Source organism: Hibiscus syriacus, unplaced genomic scaffold (assembly GCF_006381635.1).
Source record: "Hibiscus syriacus cultivar Baekdansim isolate YM2019G1 unplaced genomic scaffold, ASM638163v2 tig00008013_pilon, whole genome shotgun sequence".
In the NCBI taxonomy this organism is placed as follows: domain Eukaryota; kingdom Viridiplantae; phylum Streptophyta; class Magnoliopsida; order Malvales; family Malvaceae; genus Hibiscus; species Hibiscus syriacus.
This window is the reverse complement of record NW_024062150.1, coordinates 349,620-374,387: the sequence shown is the minus strand read 5'-3', so window position 1 is coordinate 374,387 and position 24,768 is coordinate 349,620. Positions and strand designations below refer to the sequence as shown.

The 24,768-nt window shown below is 32.3% G+C and overlaps 5 protein-coding genes across 5 annotated transcripts; 2 read left to right on the top strand and 3 right to left on the bottom strand.

Moving 5' to 3' along the window:
* The first annotated feature begins 864 nt into the window (after positions 1-864).
* On the top strand, positions 865-2,050 carry LOC120201765 (transcription factor JUNGBRUNNEN 1-like). Its single transcript, XM_039202302.1, has 3 exons — positions 865-1,128; positions 1,221-1,525; positions 1,610-2,050. The coding sequence occupies exons 1-3, from the start codon at positions 930-932 to the stop codon at positions 2,012-2,014; spliced, it is 909 nt and encodes a 302-aa protein (XP_039058233.1). The 5' UTR covers positions 865-929; the 3' UTR covers positions 2,015-2,050.
* Positions 2,051-5,708: 3,658 nt separating this feature from the next.
* LOC120201823 (photosystem I reaction center subunit III, chloroplastic-like) lies at positions 5,709-6,431 on the bottom strand. The gene has a single exon (XM_039202359.1). It carries the CDS (start codon positions 6,361-6,363, stop codon positions 5,710-5,712), a length of 654 nt encoding a protein of 217 aa, XP_039058290.1. The 5' UTR covers positions 6,364-6,431; the 3' UTR covers position 5,709.
* A 5,861-nt stretch (positions 6,432-12,292) lies between these two features.
* LOC120201929 lies at positions 12,293-13,633 on the bottom strand. The gene has a single exon (XM_039202446.1). The coding sequence runs from the start codon at positions 13,631-13,633 to the stop codon at positions 12,293-12,295; it is 1,341 nt and encodes a 446-aa protein (XP_039058377.1).
* A 2,704-nt stretch (positions 13,634-16,337) lies between these two features.
* LOC120201821 (ras-related protein RABF2b-like) lies at positions 16,338-18,226 on the top strand. The gene is made up of 5 exons (XM_039202358.1): positions 16,338-16,457; positions 17,342-17,390; positions 17,541-17,614; positions 17,840-17,933; positions 18,043-18,226. Exons 1-5 carry the CDS (start codon positions 16,353-16,355, stop codon positions 18,177-18,179), a joined length of 459 nt encoding a protein of 152 aa, XP_039058289.1. The 5' UTR covers positions 16,338-16,352; the 3' UTR covers positions 18,180-18,226.
* A 1,211-nt stretch (positions 18,227-19,437) lies between these two features.
* On the bottom strand, positions 19,438-23,823 carry LOC120201820 (protein argonaute 2-like). Its single transcript, XM_039202357.1, has 3 exons — positions 23,177-23,823; positions 21,710-22,886; positions 19,438-21,232 (listed from the first exon to the last, which is right to left on the bottom strand). The coding sequence occupies exons 1-3, from the start codon at positions 23,649-23,651 to the stop codon at positions 19,780-19,782; spliced, it is 3,105 nt and encodes a 1,034-aa protein (XP_039058288.1). The 5' UTR covers positions 23,652-23,823; the 3' UTR covers positions 19,438-19,779.
* Between the last annotated feature and the right edge of the window lie 945 nt (positions 23,824-24,768).

Below are 24,768 nucleotides of genomic sequence, written 5' to 3'. Positions count from 1 at the left end.
TCTACAGGGTGTGTGCGTTATTTATTGTTAAGAAAGATCATTAACATATACTACTTTGTTAATCACTCTAGACTACTAAAAAAAACTCCCGTAACAAATAATATGGAGTTATGTTAGTATATAATCTCCAACGATTAGTTTAGTATAATGATTGGGGTTTTAAATTGCAGTTATGCTTACGTTTTTGGTTGCTTTTTGTTTATCATGATTGTGGTCATAACGGATGTTATTCTGATCTTTGTGGGCATCACGATCACTGCAATAACAATTTCAGATGACACCAAAATTACTATATAACAACCGCTTTTTAAAACCACAATCATAAGAAAATCCTATATTTACTAAATGGTAATACAATTCCAAAACAATGGAAGAAGATTGATCAAAGATGGCAAAATATTACTAAGCCTCCAAAGCGATCAAGTGCATCTCCGTTATTTTAAAAAGTTGTATAAAAATTAGTCTAATACGTTGAGAGGTGAAATTAAAATAAAGTGTATTAAAATTTTAGACCTTATTTTTAAATTTTTAGATCGATAGGATAGGAATGGACGAATTTAAAGTACGTAAGACATAAATCCACATATTATGTTCATAGTGAAATTGAATGGTAATGAAACCAGAAAGAAAAACCCATTTTCATTGTGAAATGCCAAAGCTTTTAGTCAAACTTTTGCTCAAAATACTTTTCTTTTTCTTGTTGCTGTTTTTTAGGGAAAAAATTATTTTTTCAAATGGAAAGATTTTAATTGTCTTTTTCTTTGGTAGAAAATATCAGACAAACCACCAACATCTGCATCAGCCCATAAAGTCTTCAAATGTGAAGCAATGGATCTCATATTTCTAGTCAAAAACAACGACTTTGACTAAAAAAACACATTATAAAGTCTCTTAAATTGATCTCAAAGTGGCAAAGCTAACACTGCACAATGGAGGTGATGGAGAAGATGATCTCTTCAGTTAACAATGAAGATCATGATGATGTTCTGCTTCCGGGATTTCGATTTCATCCCACTGATGAAGAGCTTGTTGGCTTCTATCTTAAACGGAAAGTGGAAAAGAAGCTCTTTAGTATCGACCTGATCAAACAGGTCGATATCTACAAATTCGATCCCTGGGATCTTCCGAGTACGATTCTTTCTTCTTGATTTCGCAGTTTCGAAACTTTTTTCCTCAATTGATGGATGTTCAATAACTAATTGCTGTGAAACTTGTTGCAGAAGTCAGCAAAATTAGCAGTGTTACGGAGAAGGAATGGTACTTCTTTTGCAGGAGAGGCAGAAAATATAGGAACAGCATAAGGCCGAACAGGGTTACAGGGTCCGGGTTCTGGAAAGCGACTGGGATCGACAAGCCGATATATCCCGTCGGCAGATTCCACGATTGCTTAGGCCTCAAGAAATCATTGGTTTATTACAGGGGAAGTGCAGGGAAAGGCACCAAAACGGATTGGATGATGCATGAATTTCGCCTTCCACCTACTCAAGTTCCTACTAATACCAAGAAGGACAACTTGGCAGAAGCTGTAAGCATCCATACGAATTAATCTCTCTTAATTAACCGAGATAGATTCATCTTATTCAGACACGTTTTCTTTAACTATTTGCAGGAAGTTTGGACACTTTGCAGAATCTTTAAACGCGACGCTTCGTGTAGAAAACTTGCAGCACAAGATTGGCACAAGAAGAAGACTAATCTTTCCAAACAAAATAGTGTTAATTTCACTACTACAACAGCTAACAGTTCAAGAACAAGCAGTGTAGAGTCTGAGAATAGTGTGCAGTTCAAGGAGATGGAAATGAAGATTGTGAATGATCATTTCCATGGAGGGAACCAGTCGTTTGCAGGGACGACGACTCAAGTTCTTCCGTCCTATTTAAGCTTTTCGAATCCGAATGCAGATGAATTCGACTTGGGACATCAAAACTGGGATGAGCTTGGGCCAGTGGTTGATTATAATACCCTGGCTACATCACTGCTATACAGTGACTGGAAAATGTTGAGGGATATATAATACTTGGATCATCCAAATAATGAAGAATCTCTTCGCAAACTATATACTAATCATCCATGGATGCTCGTATTTTTTTTGAGTAGTAAAACTAGATGGGATTTTTTTAGGTTAGAATATATAATCTGAAATAAATATACTTGGTTTAATGGAGAAGTTAATAAGAACATGGCCATGTCTGTTCTTGGTACTAAATTGCCGCAGAAATATACTGTTTATTTGTTTTTCATTGATTAAAACGCACAGGTAGTAATTGGACACCCAACTATGATTACTTTTTACACTTCATGATGTTATTAGATAATACGAAGATCTTATAAATTGCTTTTCATCGATTGAAACGCACAGGCAGTCATGGATACTCGATTTCGATTACTTTGCTCGTCATGTTTTCGAATTTTTATATATTTTTATATTTTCTTTATATATTCTATTTATGATCTATTTTTATCTCTTTAAATTTTATAAGTTTATTACATCTTAAAACTTTATAACTATATTCCTATTTAGTGGAGATTAGACATATGGGCGACGGTTTACGACTTTACATAAAGAGCCAAACTTTAGCAAACATTTCCTATTTCATGTGGAAAATTTATATTATACGTTTTTCTTAATTTTTTTCCTCATGGATGTGTTTAATTTATTTATTACATTGATTGTAATGTCATAATTTTTTTAGTTTTTAATGTGATTAAAAGATTTATAAATTAATAGCTTAATAATTAAATTAAAATTAAAATATGATTGAAAAAATCAAAAGATTTAATATTGATTAAAATTATGTTATGATTAGGTGATAGATAGATCAAGAAAGATTTAGAAGAAACATAAAGATGAATACATGATTTTATGTTAGGGGACAAATTTTTAAACTTTTGGGAGAGTAAAATTATAAAATTTTAAGGAACAAAACATAGAATCAATTGAAAGTACAAATAAAATATCTAAAATATATTTTGTTTGAAAATTTCAGGGGATAAATACCCTGTTGAAAAAAGAGTAATTTTCATTGATTTATTTAATATTAAAACTAAATTCATATTGCTTTTAAATATTATAAATTAAAAGATATTTATCTCTTTAATTTGAATATTAGTAGGATAACTATTCTTATGAATATTTAAAAGGCATTTATTATCTATTTAATTTTAAATATTAAAAGATAATTATATCAGTTTGAATCTCAAATTAAAATAATATCTGTTTAAGTTTGAATAGTATAAAATATCTATATCTTTTGAATATTTTAAGTTAAAAGATATTATTATCTGTTTAAATTTGAATATTAAAATATATCTATTTTGGATAAATCTCTATTGAAAATCCCTATTATATTTTCGGTGATAGGCAAAGGCAGGAATAATTCATGATCTCAACAGTTTGTGCTATTGTTCATTGGCCATCTAATTGTCGTATCATAAGAGACAAATGATCAAAAGATCTCGATATCAAAGAGTGACATAAAATCTATCTTAAGGAAACTGTATAATGGTAGATTTCAACAATAGAATATTTCTTCTTCCCATATATTTTAGGATAAAGTATACAAATGGTATCCCAACTATAAGATATTATTTTATTAAGTCCCTTGACTATTAAAAGTTACAAAATGGTCCTTTGACTATGGAGTGTTGCTTTGTTGAGTCCATCGACTATTAAAGTTACAAACTGGTCACCTGATTATTCATTATGCTCTAAATTCATCATTTTTCGTTAAAAAATTGACGGTCGTTTGAGCTGAACGTTAACATGATGACTGAAATATGATCTACCTTCGTCCCATTTAAAATGTTCATTATTGACTTTTCTTTTGTCAATTTTTTTGAACTTTGACTCTTTATTATTTAAAATTTATTATTGATAAAAATATGAAAAATTATATTTTAAAAAATTCAATCAAGTAGTTTTAAAATATATATTTTTATAAAAAAAATTTAAATGTTTAAAATAATTGTGATTAAAGTTTAAAATTTTTTACTTTTAAAAAGTCAATAAGGGGAAATTTTAATGGGATGGAGGGAGTAATTGTTTGAGATTTTAGGATCAATTTTATCATATCACAGTCAATAGGTTAACATTCAGCTTAGAATGTATAAACTTTTAATGAAAAATGATGAGTTTGGAACACAATGAATACTCAGGTGACTATTTTGTAACTTTTAATAGTCGATAGACTCAACAAAGCAACATTAGATAGTCAAATATCATTTTGTAACTTTTAATAGTCAAGGGATTTAATAAAGTACCACCTGATAGTCGGAAGACCATTTGTATACTTTACCCTATATTTTATTTAATTTTTAAGAAGATTAATTTCAAGGAATAATCACCCCATGGAAAATTCTAGAATGCATGTCATTCATTGCAATTCACCGCTAATTTTATACGGTAAAATTTAGAAATGGTCATTAAACTATGTCAAAATTACCCTTTTGAACATTTAACTTTTAAAAGTTACATAATGAATATTAAATTTTAATTTTTGTTATAAAATGGGCACAATACCATTAAGAAATATGTCATTTGACCCTTCAATTATAACTAAATGTAATTTTGCTCTTGATTTTAATTGAAATAATTCTTATTTGGTTCGTTGAATTGAAAATAAAATAGATATTGATAAAATAAATATCATCATTAATTTTATATTATAAATATTAAAGTGAAATTTTAGTTATAATTCAAGGGGCTAAATAAGATATTTTTTTTATTAATTTAGTATGTCATTCACCCCTTAATAACATTTAACAATTGTTATTTTTAACAAAGTTCAAAGTTTAATGTCTATTTTGTAACTTTTAAAAATTCAATGATTGATAAAATCAATTTAAAAAAAATTTGTGACTATTTATGAGTTTTATCCTATTTTATATTAGTTGTGCATTTCAATGCATGTTAGTTACGATGCATTTCAATGAATATCACTTATTGTGGATGTATGTCTTTAGCGATGCATTTCAATGAATGCCACTCATTATAGACTCATCCTTACCCATATACGAACGGTACCCCTTGGTTCGTCCATGGAGAGAAATACAGTTAAAACTTCAACTAATTCTTTAATGATAGTATAAATAAGTGGAAATCGTAGTGATAATTATAACATAAAAATATAAATGCTAGATTCAACTCTTCAATTATTCATAATTAAAAGATTGATATAAATTGTTAAATTTCATTAACTAAAAGAGAATATGAATATTAAATTAGTTTTTTTAAATAATTTAGAATAATTATAATATAATATATTCTCTATATTTATTTACAACCTACATTCTACGTGATAAATGTTTATATTCAAAACCTTAAACAAAAACAATACTTAAGAAATCCCACTTATATTTGGGTACAACGTAAATCGCATTCATAATATATAAATATAATTACTTTTAGAAAATAAATCACACTTTAGTATGGGTACTCTAGGAAACTCACTCGTATTTGGGTAACAACTAACAAAAGTTTGAAATAGAAAGTCTATCAGTTAACAAATGTTTTTTTAAACATTAGCATTACATAAGATTTCATTTCGAATTACATTAAATTTCCTCCTTTCCACCAACAATGCAGTCCAAACCCTTGCATCCTGTCTCTCTGTTACATTTCCACAGGCAATAACTGTCTAAGGCAAGCAACATAGACGAATGCAAAGACAGTAAGCAAGTTTTTAAGAGAAAAAGGGTCACCTGAGGAGATCAAACGTCCTTGACAACAAGGTCGCCATTGACGAGCTCTCTATAAGCAGCGACAGGCCAAATAAAACCTCTAAAGATAAGACTGGTGGCCAAGGGCACGTCGATTATGATCTCCTTCATGGCCGGCTTCTTTTCATCGCTTATAGCAATGAGGTAGCTCCTACCAACCCACCCGATCCATCCAGCGATGTACAAGAACAACACCCCCGGCGTTATGAACTCGCCCCAGTGCCTCTGGTCGCCGCTCACTATCAGATGAGGCAACCCGTCGGAGCCACACAGCAGCCCGTACTTCCCGTAGTTGTCGAACCGTCTCTTGGTCTTCTCGATGGTCGCCTTTATGGCCAGAGCCGGAGCGCTGTCGGGGGCGTACAGCTTCAACGACGACTCCAGCTTCTTGATCTGCTGCTTCTCGCGTTTGGCGAATTGCTTCGACTCCTTGCATGGCGTGAGGCCCGAGATGTCGGCGGCGGCCGGCTGGGGAGCCGAGAGAAGGATGCAAGAAAGGGCGAGGGCGGCTGAGAAGGCTTGGAGTGGCGGTGGAGTCTTGTCGGAGGAGGAGCAGACCACCAAAGATGGTGGAACTTTGGGGGGTGTCTGGGGGTTCAGCTTAGGCTTCAAAAGAGAGAGATTGGTGGGGATTGTGAGAGACATTGTTAATGGGGGTTTCTCTCTCTGGTTCTGTAAATTGTTTGATGATGGAGAGGAATGAACAAGGGAAATGGGAAGGATTTGAGAGTAATAGATTCGGGGCTAGTGGTGGGAGGGAAGATAAGATACAGATGAAGATGGGATTTTTCTCAAAGACAAAGCTGAGTTGGATGGCTTTTATTGGATTCTAGCCTCTTTTCGATTCTCTCTCTATCCATATCTCTATCTTACGTATCTCTTCTATCTCATCTTTGGTCCGATTCTCTTCTCCATCCCCTCACTCTGTATATTTTAATTTTAATCCCTTTACTTCTTTGATTTAATATTTGAACTTCCATTGACAAAATACTGCTATTTAGTTTACTTATTATTTTGAGATGATCTTTTAAGTGCACGTAAAATTATCTACATTATTTACATTATCATATATTATATCCTTTCATTCATATGTCAATAATATAAAATTAAAATATTTGATTAAAAATATAACATTACATGAAAGTAAAGTTTATTAAACTACACAATTGATACCTAAACTGTCATTTTTGTTTCGTTTTAATACATAAACTTTTATATTTTTTAAAATCATACCTAATGTTTACCTTTTGTTTCATTTAGTGCCTCGTTAAAAAACAAATAGTATTTTTATGGGTAAATTATAACATTTATCACTCAACTATCTTCTCACTCTTATTTTTTGATCATCGAAGTTTATTTTTTAAATTTAATCACTTAACTTTCAAAGCACTCTTATTTTATTAATATATTCTATGACATGACATCTTTTAATTATTATTTTATTAATATATATGCAAATAACAAAAGAAGGTACGAGTTGGGTCGGCCGATAAGAGTGACATTGTGAGGGTGGGATGAGTGGTTTGTGGTTTAGGGTTTGTGATATAATTTTTTGGGTTTGAGTATAATTTTAAATTTAATTTTTTATTTTAATTATATATTAATAAAACAATAATAAAAATGTCATGTAACAAAAATACTAATAAAATAAAATAGAGTGATTAAAACAAGAGCAATTTGAAATTTGAGTTGTTAAATTGAGATTTTTAAAACTTTAGTGCCCAAAATAGGAGTGAGAAGATAGTGGAGTGATGAATAATGTAATTTAACCATAAAAAATGCCTTGTTAAGTTTTTAATGGATGAGGTACTAAAACAAAACAAAAAGTAAACATTATGTATGATTTAAAAAAATGAAAGTTTAGGTACTAAAACAAAATAAAAGTTATAGCTTAGGTACTAAACATGTAGTTTGCCCTATAGTTTTTAACAAATTAAAGTTATTATATTAAACTAAAAATATTTACATAAAATTTATAGAACTGTATTCATTATAATATTTAAATTTTACAAGAACTTTAGATTTAATATATTGTTAATATAATTAATCTATTAAATACTATTTTAAAAAATAAATTATATTTACATATGAACTTATTTAACAACTTCAGTAGTTAAAGAAGTTTATTCTCCTTAGAAATATTGGATTTGAGCAGCTACATCAACGAGTAGGCGTGTTTAGAATTTTGGTTAACCGATTAAATCGACCTAATCGAAATTTTTTTGAGTAAATCGGTCGGTTAATTTTAGGTTTGATCGGTTAACAATTAATGATTTTTTCAAAGTTCTGTTATTGATTAATTCACTTGATTAACCGAATTAACCGAAATTTTTAAATATTTAATATATTCTTTATATAGCTTTAGGAGTGTTTAAATTTCGGTTTTAACCAATTAATCGATCGAACTAATTGACCGAATTAGCCAAAAATATTAAGTATTTAATATATAACATATATTATTTAAAATTTCGATTAATTTAGTTAACCGACCGATTAAGCGAACTTTGTATGGTTCAATTAATTATTTTCGAAAAAATTGGTTTCGGTTAACGGTTAAAGAGAAAAAAATTTCGGTTAATGAAAATTTTGAAAGCTTGGTTCGATTAGATTCGGTCGGTTAACCAAACTGATCTATTGAACATCCCTATCTACAAGTCGAATATACGTTACTAAGAAAAAATATCAACAAATATTCTTTTATAATCACCACAAATTATTAACAAAACATTATTTACGTGTTTTGTTGACTTTTAAAAATATTTTTTGTCAATTACCGTACGTTAAACGTTCAAAGCGTTCAATTTTTTTAATTTTTATTACCTATAATAATTCGTCAAATAAATTATAGTAAATAGTAAATAATAATAATAATAAATATCTAAAAATAGTAAATACTAACAAAAATTATAGATTATAAATTTCATATGTTAAAAAGTATTTTTAAAGGCTTATATAAAAAATAAGTACTCAAAGTATATTATATTTTTCATTTAAGTACCTAAAATATTTTCTGGTCAAAATAAGAACTTAAAGTTATCTTTAAATAGGTACCTAAAGTATTTTTTGGTCAAAATATGTACCTGAAGTATTCAATTTTTTATCTAAGTACCTAAAGTATTCTTTAATTAATGTCACATGTCAATTTTTTTAGAATTTAAATGAAAAAGTTTAAATAATTTAGGTACCTATTTTGACATAAAATACTTTAGGTACCTATTTTGACATAAAATACTTTATGTGCATATTTTGATAAAAAAAACTTTAGGTACTTATTTTGACCAAAAAAATATTTTAAGTACTTAAATGAAAAAGAGGATATTCTTTAAATATTTATTTATGATATAAACCTTTTTTTAATTATAAATAACATCTTATAGATCAAATAATAAATTTAATGACATCAACTCCTAACTTATTCATTCCTAAACAACATTCAATCTCACTACACATCATTTGAAACATCACAAACACGATATTAATAAATTAAATATTAAAATATTATCTAAATATATGTAACACTGTTTAAATATTAAATTAATATGAAAAAATAATTTTCACTCAAATAATTATCTATTTATAAAAAATAAAAAAAATAATTTAAAGGGAGATTTATTGAGTGGCATACATGGTTAAAAGAGTGTTGTTCTTCATTGAAGTATTGAGTTCGATCAACTACGTCTGTAAGGTGTGTGTACGTTGTCAATGGTTAAGAAAAAATAAAAATAGATAATATCTTGTAATCACTCATACTATTAAAAAATAATTCGTATTGATAAGACTTGTTTTTTATAGGAAGGTAGGCATGAATTCCGAAAATTTTTATTACTCGATAATAATCTTTTACACGAACCATTCAAACCCTAATTGCTTCTCTTTTCCTATGATAGTTTAGGTCACATTTCTTCGTAACAGATCTAGGACTTTGCAGTTTATTGTAGCACCAACGGTAACAATGATGAACCTATAGATTAAGGCAAATACATGCAAGGAACGTAAAACAGCCATGAATGTTTCCCTACGTTCATTAATTCCAATTGCCTGTCCACTCTTTTCCAAACTCAATCCAAGTACATAGTTTGATGTATAAGAATTAATGGATACTTCAAATGCATATATAATCTCGTATTAATTTTTTTTTTAGTTACTAGAAAGATATTAAATCTATTTGCAAATTTAGATTTAATCATGCTCCCTTAGTTTAATCATCATGATTCCGGTGTAAAAAGGATCACACGATCACCCCTGATAATAACCTACCCCAAGCTGATCTTCATCATGCTCAGCTCGCTGACCTTGAATTGATAATAACTGCAAGCCCAAGTTGAAATATTCTGGTCCAAGTACTAATACGTGGTCCAATGTATCAATGCGTAAACCGATTTTTGGATACCAAGACTAAAGTATTCATATTTATGTTATAAACACTAGGTTTTCAATTGGATTTGATCTAGAAATGTTATTTAGACCTCTCTGAATTATAAATACCTTCCTAAATAGTAAATCTCTATATTTTACAACCTTAAGCACTCCAAATCACCCTTCACCGTCTTCTAAAAAAACCAAAATATATTTTTGGTGTCAACTCCCAAGGAAGTCTAAAAATAGTACTCTTTGAGCCTACTTATAATTTTTTTATCCTCTTCTATCCAGCCTATCAATATTCTATTGATTCCTAGTTGTTTGGAGACAAGAATAAGGAAAATTCTCATTTTTGGCGAGTAAGATTTTTAGTGAACTCTTTATTTTATATAGCTAGTAATCGATTTAATATGTATTTGTGAAGTAAGTTTGGATATCCATACTCATTTCATAAATTTTGGGCGATTTTGATTAAATGAATTTTTATTGTATTGCATGTTTAGGATTATAAATCTTTTTAAAAATTATATATAGAGAATTTTTTTTAGAGAAAGTATTATTTTTATAGTAATGTTTATAAATTTATTTACTTTTTTTATGGTAGTATTCTGCTATTAATTTAGGATTTAATCTTAATTTTGAAACTAAATCTCTCTAATTAAAATGGTATAGTAATTAATCGACAAATTAGACCGCCTTAATTTTGGTAATAAATTTTAATTGACGCTATTTATAAGGAAAGTTAAGTAATATAGATTTAAATAATTAATTTTATAATAATAATATCATTAAAGAATATTTCCTTCACCAACAGGGGTTGGTTCAAGTGGTAAGCACCTTGATATTGTTAAAGCAATGTCTCAAGTTCGAGTCCTTGTGTATGCAGGAAATCTCTCCTGAGAGACTCACCCACCAAAGTCAGGTGTGTGGTGACCTGGACGACAACAAAAAAATATATATTTTTCCTTAAAATCATGAATTGCATAATGCTAATTATCCTAGATTTGTTTCCTTGTTAAAGTTATTTAATACTATTAATAAAAATGATAATAGATGCTTGTAATATTAATAAAGTTAATAAAAATATTTCCTTAAAAATCATTTATGAAAATCATTTACATGATTTTTTTCTTCTTTACTATAATAATAATAATAATAATAATAATAATAATAATAATAATAGTATTATTATTATTATTATTATTATTAGCAGCATCAACAGTAGTTTTAAAATGAGTAAAAAGCGAGTGATTGGACTAAATGTATTATTTTCTTTTTCTTGACTTGGATTTAGGTTTTTCTCCTTGGATTAATCTCCTACTTATTGTTTTCATTACAGATAACGAAAGTATCATTTTATTATTTAAAATTATAACACATGCCACTAAAATAGATTTTTAAATATACTATATAAAACTAAAATATATAAAAATTTATTTATAATTTATTAAATAATCATATTAATTATAATAACTTTTAAGATTAAATAGATTTTCATAAATCTATGTTCTTCTGAAAATATTATTGCCATCATTCGGCTTAACTATACATAAATTCTATCACTTATACAAAAATTTTATCATTTTCTTTATAAGTTTTATTTTTTTAAAATAAATATCCTATAAACATAATCAATAAGTAAAAGTAAAATTATTAGAAAACTTGTAAATAAATGCTCATTAAGCATAATTAGTGAGATGAAGAATTTCAATTCACATATATTAAATGGAATTAATTTAATAATATATAAAATCCTAAAAAATATTTTTTTCGAATGAACATCTACAGTTAATATTAATATTTTTCTCCACAAAATTTTTAAAAGGAAATTTAGTTGTTCAGTTGTACCCTACTAAAAAAGAATAAATTAATATGGTGTTGTCAAAATTAATATTCTTGTTTTTAAGATGTATAAATAAATTTATATTCTTTTAAATATTTATTAATTTCAATGATTGTATCTATATATTTTTTAAACAAAGAATTAAGGACGAGAATATAATATTTTATTGAATAATAATTTTACTAAAAATGAGTTTAACAAAAAAAAAATTAAGAAAAGAACAAGAAAATGACGACCTCGACATGAAAACAAAAAGAAACTAATTATTTAAATTTTATTCAAGAATCTGACAAATTAATGTGGATAAATTAGCATGAAACAAATAATTTTTTTTAGCAAAGATATCAAATCTCATGGCGAAAAGTTGGTGTGCTAATTTTTATCATCAAATGGTCCCATTTCACCACTGCTTGTTGCGGCACAATTATTGGATGTTGCGTTATTACTATTGTTTCTTTCACCACCATGAACTTCAAAAGGATTTAACTCAGTTGCAGGAGAACTGATTGTCACTGGTCCCAACGGGTAATGTCCCGGCCCCATATCATGACCCCCAAAAAGGTCAAAGTAATCACTTTTAGCTAGATCTGCATTAGCTATAGAGGTGCTAAAATTTTCGACTAGAGGCGACCTCAGACCAGTAGCATCAACACTTGTGGAAACATCACCAAAAGAATGTTTTGGCAGCACATGTTCTGCAGCAACACTTAAGGAGTCGCCATCAAAAGGATGTCTTGACGACACTTGTTCTACAGTAGTTCTTGAAGAGCTGCCACCAAAAGGATATCTTGGTGGCACTTGTTCTGCAACATTACTTGAGTTGTTACCAAAAGGATGTCTTGACGAAACTTGTTTTATAGTAGCACTTGAGCTACCAACAAATGAGGGTCCTGACAGCTCCAAGTCAGCAGCGGAAACACTTAAGCTACCCCCATATGAAGGACCTCGAAGTTCGAGGTGAGGTGCAACACTTAAGCTTTCAGGCGCAACATATGAACTATAATGAGTTAAGTTCATATCACCCCGTACGCTGCTGCTGCTAGCTCCACCTCTGAACTTATTGGAGTTCATAATGTCGTGGAACAAATCGTCCCAGGATAAAGGCTCGATGGCTTCCCTCTTGTTATCTTCCATGCTTGCACCGACGCTGCCAATTTCATTATCTACAATTGGAGCAGACCCTTGGGGCGGTGGCTGCAAAAGAACGTCTCCCTCAGAGGGCCCAGCTGATGTGTAAGGAACTTGTTTATAATATTGACTATGTTTTCTTAGATTTGTTCTTCTTGCTTCCCCAAACCAAATCAATGCATCTAGTTCATTCAGGTTAAATTCATCGACCATCTTGCCTTGATGCATTTGAAACATGAATTGTCCCACCTCTGCTTCTTTGTTCTTCATGTTGAGGTTCATAAATTGATTTTGCGCCTTGGAAAGTTTCTCTGTCATATATGTCTCCATGTTCGTCATCTTCTTCATGCGTTCGTGCTCCGAAATAAGATAGAACTTTTCTATCAATTGTTTCACATCATCAGGCGATGGCCACGCCATTGGCTCATGTTCCCCGGGGCTGCACATGAGAAGACAAGATTCTATTCCACATAGAGTGGTTAGCTCTTCAACCTTTTTAACTAAACCCAGTCTTCGTTTCTTGAGGCTAGCTCGACGAGAAGTATTGTTGACAATCCAAGTGAGATTAACCTTTTGTCTTGTCATTTCTATAGCTTTGTAGACTTAAATATTTTAAATTGATTGGCAAACAAAAGTCTCTTGCTCTTAAAACTATTTCTAGAAAATGGTGAAGGAGAGGTTAGGTTGCTCTAAAAGAATGACCAATGGATCCTTTATATAGTGAGTAAGATGACACAAATTTAGGTAAAAAAAATAAATAATTTTTGGTTGGTTGGATAATTCAATTTATTGCTTATTATGGCAAGTAATTCACCACTATTATAGTAATAGATTTGTACTAGATTTAACGCTATTATAGTAATAAATCTATACTAGATTTATTTGTTTAATCACGTATAAAATTAAAAGAAAGAAATATATTCATGTTGCATAGAGATAAAATTTTATTGTATCTAAAGAAGACAAGTATACTTAGTAATTAAAATTTAATTACAATATTATTTTTATAAGTAGTTCCTTAAAAAAATAATATCTCAATAATATGATCAAATGCATGTTTCATTTACAATAAACATTATTATAGATCACGTGTTAAATGATATAAATATGCACTTAAAAAAGAGAAATAAATATGTCAATTTTTTTAGATCGACATACATCAGTTTCAAAAATAAATAAATATCTTTGTTTCTAAATAATGAAAACAAATTTGGAGTTCGTTGGGTTTCTATATCAAAGGTTGTAATACATTTTCTAAGAAAACCCATAAAAAATTAGTAGAGAATTTATAAATAAATGATCTTTAAGCATAATTAGTGAGATTAAAAATTTTAAGTCACATATATTAAATGAACCAAAATAATAATGCATAAAATATCAATTTTTTATTTATTTTCCAAACGAACAACTATATAGTTAATATTTAATATTAATCTTGTCTCTCAACATCATTTTTAAAACGAAATTTATCTCTTTAGTTGTCTCCAACTAGAAACGAACAAATTAGTATGATGTTGCCAAAATTAATATGGACAATTTCTTGTTTGTTAAGATGTATAAATAATTTTTTATTCTTTCAAATATATATTTAGTCTCAATGATGATATCCATGTGTTTTTCAAACAAATAATTGAGGACAAGAACATTATATTTTTTGAATCATAATATAAATAAAAAGAAGTTGTTGTAGCAAAGAAATCGAATTCCAGAGAAAAAATTTGCGGATTAGATTCGGTCGTCATATGATCTTACTTCATCATCACTGGTCATGACATCACTATTGGATGTGCTTCTATTGATGCCGCTTTCATTATCATAAAATCCAAAGAGATTCACCTCCATTGCAGGAGAAATGTATCCCACTGATCTTAACATAAAATATCTCAGCCTGAAATCATGACCCTCGAAAAGACCAAAATAGTCACCTTCAGCCAGATCAACACACGTCGTAAGAGTGCTGAAAGTTTCAGACATGGGTAGCCCCAAGGTAGTAGTCGCAACACTTGAGGAGCTACCACCAAAATATTGTCTTGACGACACCAATTCTGCAACAACACTTGAGGAGTTGTTACCAAGAAGACGTCTTGATGACACATTTTGTAACAACACTTGAGGATTCATCATCAAAAGAAAGTCTTGGTGGTACCTCTTTTACGACTGCAGTTGATGGGTCGCTACTAAAAAGATGCCTTGGTGACACCTGTTCGGTAGCAGCATTTGAGTTACCACCAATTTGAGATCCTAGCAGCCCAAGTCAACAGCGAAAACGCTCGAGTTGCCACCATAAGAAGTGCATGATAGTCGAAATGAGGTGCAAAACTTGAGCTGCCAGACGCATCATATGGGTTATAATGAGTTAAGCCCATATCACTTTGTACGCAGCTGCTGGCAAAATTGGTCCAGTATCGTATATAGGTTTTTTATTTAGCCAGGGCAAGTAAAAATTTATTTTGGGATCTATGGTGTTTTCTACAGTGACATGAAACTCGTCACGTCGAGATGATGAGTTTCAATAAAAAATATTTTTTTATTTTAACTTTTTATCTCGATATGATAAATTTTAATAAAAAAATTATATTTTATTAGAACTCGTCATCTCGAGGTGATGAGTTTGAATAAAAAATATTTTTTATTGAAACTTGTCACCTTGACGTGATGAGTTCAATGAACACTGTAAAAAATGCCGTTGATCTCAAAATATAAACCGAGATGCCCTAATGGGCTAAATAAAAAGCCCGTTATCCTTATTGGGCCAAAAAAAGCCTGCTGCTGGTAGCTCTACCTCTGAACTTATTGGTGTTTATAATTTTGTGGAACCAATCGTCCCAGGAAAAATATTCGATCGCTTTTCTCTCATTGTCTCTAACGCCTACAGTGGCACAAAAATTTCAGAATCTATACTACTAGTAAGTCCTTGGGGTGGTAGTGGCTGGAAAAGAACATCTTTCTCAGAGGGCTCAGTGAGTAGGTAACTTATTTATAATATTTAATATATTTCCTTATGTTTGTCCTCCTTTCTTCTCCGAACCAAATCAATGCATCCAATTCATTTAAGTTAATTTCATCCATGATGTTTGCCTGATGCATTTGAAGCATTAATTGCCCCACCTTTATTTCTTTGTTCTTACTGTTAAGCTTCATAAGGTGATCTTGCACCTGGGAAAGCTTTTCTATCATGTACGTCTCCATATTCATCATTTTCTTTTTGTATTTTGGCTCTGGAACGAGATAAAACTTTTCGATCAGTTTTTTCACCTCATCAGACGATGGCTACGCCATTGGCTCCTGTTCCCACGGGCTGTACATGAGAAGCCAAGCTTCTATGCCACATAAATTGGTCAACTCCTCGACCTTTTTTGCCAACCCTACCCTCCGTTTCTTGAGGCTAGCTCGACAAGAAGTATTGTTGGTAATCTAAGAGAGCTTAACCTTCTTTGTTGTGCAGATTTAAATAGTTTTAATTGATTGACAAGCAATTGCCTGTTTTGCTCTTAAAACTATTTCTAGCAAAGGGTGAAGAAGAAGTTAGGGTTGCTTGAAAAGCATGACTAATGAGTCCTTTATATAGTAAGGTGACACAAACCATTGACGACCGGAGTAAGGCATATCCATTACAAGTAAATAAAAAAGACAACATTGTGAGATGAAGTATTAAAATTTTGGGGTCATGGAATCTAGGTCATACTCTGTTCGATTTCCAAAGGTTCTATTTTTTCTGGGTGGTTTTGCTTTTTGCTATTTGCCTCTGTTTTTATATTCTTTTTGCATTTATTGGTTTTCACTTTTTATCAAAAGAATGTGAAAAGTGCTAACGAGACTGGACCTAAACATTACTGGTATGAGGACAAGCTTTCTATGAATCTTATATTGTGATTTTCGCAACATTATGTTATTTTTGTCTGGTTTATGCCTTGATCACTATTGTTGGTATCTTCCCCAAAATCATGTTTACTACATGTTACGATTTGTTTAAAAGGAATCTCAAGTCTGATGGTTGTTAGTTGAAGGAAAGCTAAGATTTTCTTTAGATTTCTTTCTCTCTTCTTTCCTCTTTAATTATTTTGTTTGATAATTTTTCCCTTTTGTATGTAAAGTTGCTTGTTCTTCCCCTCTTAAGGAACGGGGGTGGGGAGTGAAAGGGGTTTATACTTGAGGCATTTTTAGTGCATTATTCTATTCACTATTACAGTTTACATTGGCTAGGATTTTAAAAACTTGGTGAACTTTTGTTTCAGTTTGAAATGAAATACAGTAAATTCACATCTGGTAATAGCATTCTTTCTTATTTTGTAGGCATCATTTGAGAGAGCCAAAAAATGGGTCCAGGAACTTCAAGCCCAAGGTAGTATTCTTCCTTTTCTATTCCTTGACAACATCCTTCTTGGTTGTCAATATATCCTGTTTTTGTCCTTATGAAATGTTTAATGTTAAGGACTCTTGAGTGATTGAATTCCAGGTTTATGTTTTTTGTTCTTTTCCTTTTCATGTGAAGGCAATCCTAACATGGTAATGGCACTTGCTGGGAACAAAGCTGATTTACTAGATGCAAGGAAGGTGGAACCAGAGGCAAGTTATCGGTTTTCTTGTTCACGTCACTTCTTATTATGACTTGTAATCATTAATTATGAGCATTTCAGGTTTGTCTACTTTAAATTTTTTGGCATCTCAAAACAACTATCTTTGAGATGGTAAAAGGTCAATTGGTCAAATAGATTTGCAGTCCAGTTTTGTTTTTGACTTAAACCTTCATTCAAATCCCTATTTGACTTTTTATTCTCTTTGGTGATTCAGGAGGCACAAACTTATGCGCAGGAGAATGGATTTTTCCTCATGGAAACTTATGCAAAGACAGCATCCAATGTCGATGAAATTTTCTATGAAATAGGTGCTTTATATGTTGTCGGCATAATGATAAAATTACCCCTAACGTTTCCGAAAATCTCGCTGTACCACTTGTATGAAGTGGCAATTGACCTGTTTTTTATTTCATGCAGCTAAAAGATTACCCCGGGAGCAGCCAGCACAGAATCCTGCTGGAATGGTCTCATGGATAGACCTGCAGAACGGGCTGGAAGTGGATCTTGTTGCTCGTAGGCGATGGTTTCGATTCCCGCCTGTATCTTCTAAATAGCTCCTGTAATGCTCTCTGTCTCTGCAATCAGAGTTTTATCTTTCCTTTAATCTTTACTACACTTCTATTCATTCCGAGCTGTACATGCATGTTGTCTAGAGGCTTTGGTGTCAACCCGTTTATTAAGTTGGAGATTGGTTTCCATGTGGTCAAAAGTGTGGTAATGCTATGTTTCACATCCATAGTACAATCTGCATGTCCAAATAGATATATGCCCTTTTTTGCTTTGACTTTCCTGCTTGTTTACATCTCTTTTACCTGTTATGTATGATGGTAGCAAATTGTTTGATGGTAGTCTAAAATCCAAATTCATGTTAATTTATTAATCGGGTGATTGCAATGCAGTATATGTTCGAAAGAATTTAAACCATTTTACAATGAACGTTCAAACACTCGTACAAATGTTGTGCTCGAATCTGGGGTCTCTGGGGGATAACAATCATCCCTTTAAATATCTGCTAAGGTCATTTAGTTTAGTTTGTGTCCAAATACATGTTAATAGGCTAACGAACAAACAAGGTTTTCTGTTTTCCATGATTGTCGAGTTTATCATCTCGTTAGCAAGATGTAAACTTTGATGCTTGGACTTGAACCAAATTTGCTCAAAGGTTCTGCCAATTATTTCCGCGGTCACTGATAATATAGTTTTATGAAGTTTGGTCCATCACATTTTTATTCTTTGTTCCTAAACATAATAAGAAAACCAGCGAGTATTTCTTAATAAGTCCAAAACTTTAGATCCTATCATGACAGTTCTTGATCAACTGATCCGTTTTAGTTTCTTACCTGTAGTATCTTTGATAAGATTCACAGCTATGTTTTGCAATTTAATAGTTATAGCTTTGTTTCATGTTTGACCTTTCCATAGAGGACGAAGATACGATAAAATTTCAGCTTAATGACATCGGATTGGACCATTCATGGCCAATAGGAAGAATCAAAGAATATCGCTTATAAAATTAATATATTTATACAATGAATGATCTTTTCTTCTTTTAAAAAGACAAATGATATTATCATTTAGAAAATTATACTATTAAATTAATTTCAACTAAATTTTACTATATATATATATATATATATATATTTCGAGTAAAATCATCAACAAAATTTTAAGTTTGTGTAGTAGTTAAACATTATATTTTTCTTTCTAAGGTCCTTGATATTTTCTTCAACGTCATTCTGTTTCAAAATCTACGTCAATAATCCAATACTATAATTGAAGCAGTTAAAAGTCCAACTATATGAACGATCAAACGTCTACAGTTCAATGACATGAAATAATTTACCCTAAATCTAAACATTGCACACCTCAGCACATGGCAAGTCAAAGAGTCAAAATAACATAACATAAAAATCACAAAATGCAACACAAAAGAGTTGACAACAAAGTTTAAAAAAAAGGGGAGAAAAAAAGCAGAACGTAAGCAAACAAAACATTCAGTTCCCTCAACTCATCGCATGCATAAAGCAACAATGTAAAAGAGGAAATGCTAGAAAAGCCTTCATACCCATTAGATTCACGAACAAACCCGAGCTTAGGGAAGGAGTAAACCTGCGTTCGAGGCGTTTTCGTTGTCAGATGAAATTCGGCCATTCTTCAAATAAAAAACATCATGTTTTCCAGGTCCGCATGCAGCTTAAACCAGTCCTGGAACAAAGCTGCCGATGACATTGATGACGACGATGTCAATGATGAAGATGAGGTTGACGATGTTAGAGGAGACTTTCTTTCTATCATTGCCTGATAGTACAGCCGTCCCCTATAAGCAACGAGGTCGGCGTAGTACACAGGTGGGACCAGAGATACCGGTTTTGTACACCTCGCAAATGTAAAGCACATGTCGTAAATAAGCTTTTGCAACTGGTCGGAGGAGAACCCATGCTCATCCCACAAGACATGGTAGTGCGTAGGCTTGCTCGTACCGAGGCTTCCGTGGTGACTACAAAGATAGAAGTCGAACTCGAAAGGGTGCACAATTGTAGTGTCAACTACCGTACCTGGTGAAATATTTCCGTTAGGACCACCATCCTTTTCTCTCACTGGGAAGAAACGAGTTTGGTGACGCTTCTGAGCAACAATAACACTGACTGTAGGAAAATAATCTATTTTCTGGAAAGCATTCTTGATATCCATTAACTCTTCATTAAGAACCATATCAAACTGACCCTCACTAACTCCATCACGGAAGATCACAATTTTTTCTGGTTTGACATTATTTAGACGACCATAAGATTCAACAAGCTCCAAACACATTTTACCGAACTCTAGGATCTGTTCTTTGCGATTAAGCTGAGGGCGAACCCTTGCTGCATAACGATTAGCTTTAGGCCAGTTCATTGTTGCTACTACAGCCGCTATAGATGGGCTAGTCTTATCACGAGCGCCAGGATGATTAACATCTGCTCCAACAAACATAACATGACCTTCACCATGGAAGTGGGGAAGCCGGTCATTCAGCTCCACGTTGCTGCCCCCGAGCTTGGCATTGATTTTTAGAGCAAGATTAGCAAGGTACTGGTCCTGCCCTCTGTTAGCATGATAGGACAGACAACACTGGGTCACCACACCGATTTTCGTCTCGGAGATCCACTTGAGACATTTGTAGCCGTCATCCTTCCTCGACATCACGCAAAGTAGAAACTGTAAATTTCCTCTACCTACTTGACTGGTAACTCCTTCAAGCAGTTGACCAAGTGCATTAACATTGGACAATATTTGCATTCCAGCCTTTTCATAGAGAGGTTCCTCCAATCTCATCCCAAGATTCCTGCACCTATCTATCAGCTTCAGAATGAATGTACGACAATTCAGTCTGGCTCGTTCTTCATAACGGGTAAAGTCAATTACACCCCAGCATTGAATTGATTTTCCTTCCACAACAGCTTTTCCAACCAGGTTCCACTGGCATTTTTGTTTGTCAACTGTTATCTTCATCAATTTGCCAGTTCTAGGAGCAGCCAACTTCAAAACCGGAGGTTCAATCACACGTCCTTCCACAGGTGTCATATTAATATCGACTTCAATACCAAAATTCTGGATGATGTTTCCACTGCCAGAAAAAAAAACGGAAAAACAAGATTCATATTATAAGCAGCCATTCAGTTTGTTAGGGTAGTGTTACTAGCATAGATGATGCATGAAAGTTTCATACAGCAATAGCATGTTCTTTTCCTATAATCCAGGTATCAATCGGACAAACAAAATAACCATCTAAAACATGAAACTGAGAAAAACCTGTACATGTACAGCCATTTGAAACAACTACATAAACAGACCAAAACTCAATTCATTCATGCCAAGAAAGAACCTTACATCAAGAACATAAGCAGAAATTATCGATCAAGGCACTTACGCGAGAATAAAAATATCAACATCGGCCAACTACTAGTATTCACCATCATAACAAAGAAACTAATAATTGCAATATCAAAAGGAAAAAATATTGTTGTCAGAAACGAAGAAATAAAACAAGCATCTAATGGATGCAAGAATAGAAATAAAAGGTTCAATTGATTTGTATACATACCCACATGGTCCATCCTCGGATTGAACCATACCACAGATATTGCTTTGTCTTACACGTGGCTCTGCCAAGGACATATTCTTCAATAACAAGGCGGCATTGTCATCCAAATACTCCTTTGGATAAATCTGCCCCTCAGCTAAGACACAGAACTCCATCGGGATATAGTTCATTCGCTTGTTCCTGCTCACATCTAGGCAAGGAATGTCCAAGTGGGTAATGTTCTTGTTGTATTTCTCCTTGAAATAATCAACAATTCTAATATTCTTTCGAATATCATTTGCATCTGGAAATGAAACACGGCGAGTATCTTCCCGCGTCAACCCAACTATAACATACTTCTGTTTGGTAACTCGATGGGTTACATTAACCTTCAAGTTTTTCAACACTATATCAACATCTCGCCTGAATCTTCGAAAATTGTTCACGTTAAAATCAGGAATGTGTTCAGCTAGAAATTCCAGAACCGACATTTTCTTGCGAAATGCTAAAATCGAATAATCCAGGCAAAGAGCCAGACCCTCGAATGTGGGCTTGAGGCTATAATGGATTCCTCTAGATGCTGTGATGCCATATCCAAGATCATCTTCTGGAGACTCTTTGGTAGGATGGAAGCTTCGGCCAACAGGAATCATATGCATAACTGAATTCTCCTTCATAACTACATCCATCCCCTGTAATATGTCACGGGGATTCGAGGAGTCATTCTTCGACAAGTAATCACGCAACTTGCAAAGTTTGAGCTCATTCACAAGCTTTATAGAACATTTATATTCACCGGGCTTCAAGTCTTCACCCTCAGACAATTCCACCTTAAATTCTCCTTCAGGTAATCTGACAGCACTAAACATATTCTTTTCACCGTCATACGCTGTCATCAACAATGGCAATTGAGGGTTATCAGTGAACAACTTCGACCGGATAGTAGACAGTTGTAGCTTAGATAGTTTGGCAACGCGGCCATTCCTGGGTGGCTCCACTGTCTTGATGTCAACGTCATAGTGCCTAATGATACTCTCGGGATTGAAGTTAACACGAAAATGATTGACATTAAGCCTAACAGTTGCAACAGAGGCTTTTCCACCTTCATCAGGTCGCATTATAGGGTTGTATCTATTCTCATTCCCCGGAGATAATGATGTAGAAGCCAACTGTTCTATAATATTAATCACAGCAGGAACTGTACAGGAAGTAAAATGGCGAAGATTAAACAAAAATTAACCCTCAAATTCAAGAATTAATCGAAACTGAAAATCATGCCAAGAGTGTTAGAAAATTCAACTTGGTCAACATAGTAGAAAAGTCTAGACCATAGTATTTCGTAGCGTTATTCAAGGTCACCGCAAACCGCAACATAAAGTCATTGTTATTTTTAGAAAACAATTCACCCTCCACAACCGTAACCACAATTTAGTACTATGGACTCTAGACCCATTCTCCAAAAAGTCAAATTAAAAAGAGAAATTATACCAGGTGCAGGCTGTGTAGAGCTGGAAGGCAATGCCGCTCTGTCAACTTCAGGCTCCGGTGTCTGACCAGCAACTGGCCGCCGCAGTCTTCCCTGTGGCACCCCGCCAGTTCCACCGCCTCTGCCGCCCGCTGATTCCGTCGCGTGACTATAACTCGGTTTCTCTGACTGAGACCGAGCAACCCAGCCTAACCTTCCACCATTTCCGCCGCCACCTCCGCGAACGCCACCAGCGTAACCACCTCGTACGCCGCCGCCCTCCTGTCCCGTAACTTGATGAGGACTCGCTTGAGGGTTAGTTCGATTCCAGTGGGGCCCACTTCGTCCTCGGCCTAACCCCGTCAGATGAGGCGGCGGCTGCTGCTGCTGATGATGATCCCTACCGCCATCTCTACCTCTGCCTCTTCCCCTTCCACGACCATGATAACTACCACTAACACCGGTTCCTCTTCCTCTAGAACTACCTCCACTCTCCATTGGACTCGGGAGCAAAACTAGGACAGAAAACAACTCGGTCTTCACACACTCAGTAAGCAACAACAGATCAGAAACACCCAAGAATATAAAAACGAAGATTTGACTTTTAGAGAGAGCAGGACAAGCTGCTACAACCGTGGGTTTATAAGGGAAGACGCGTGTAGAACGGAAATTACAGAATACCCTTAATTCGTTTCAGCGATTTGGCAAAACATTGGTTGAAATTTAAAATAATTATATTGGTAAACTACACATTTAGCATACTAACTATCAATTTTATCTCGTTTTGGTCACGACATTATTTTTTGTTTCAAAATTATACATAACATTACGTTTTAACTTTATTTTGATCACCATATTTAAAATATTACTGTTAATACTAACGTGTCACCATAAAATAATTTCAAGATATTACTAAAAAAAATAATACATTTCATGTTAATAGTTTTGTCAATTTTTAACGATAAATAACTAAAATGTAATATTAAGTATAATGCTGAAAACAATAAATAGTTGAGTAACCCAAATAGAACAAGTATGATAGTTGGGCTGCTAAACATATAGTTTACCATTATATTTATCACTAAATTAGTTCGGAGCTTAAAGTTAAAGACGCGTTGTCTTTAAGACGGGTTCAGATATGTCAAGATTTTTATCATTATTATTTTAAATTTAATTTTTAATAATTTATCTTTATGAAATTAATTCTTTTAATTATTTTTATTAAAAGTATCAGTTCTGCTTTTAATTATAGAATTAGTAATTGACTTGACAATTGAAAAATAAAAAATATTTGAATTATTTATGTTCATAATTTTTATTAATTTAATTCGGAATCTTTAAATTAAATAAATAATATAATTTATTAATTATCTATAGTTATATAAAAACCGTAAATATAGATAACTAAAAAATATTTTACTTTATATAGTTATATAACAATAATCAATAATAAAGTGAAACAAAATTAAGAATAAAATTATTTTTAAAATAAAAAAGTATATAATAACTTAATTTTATTCAAATAAATAAATTTTTAAAATAATATAAAATTATAAATAATATTAATATATATAAATATAATGGAAATAATGAATGGAAGATTGATTAATAACGA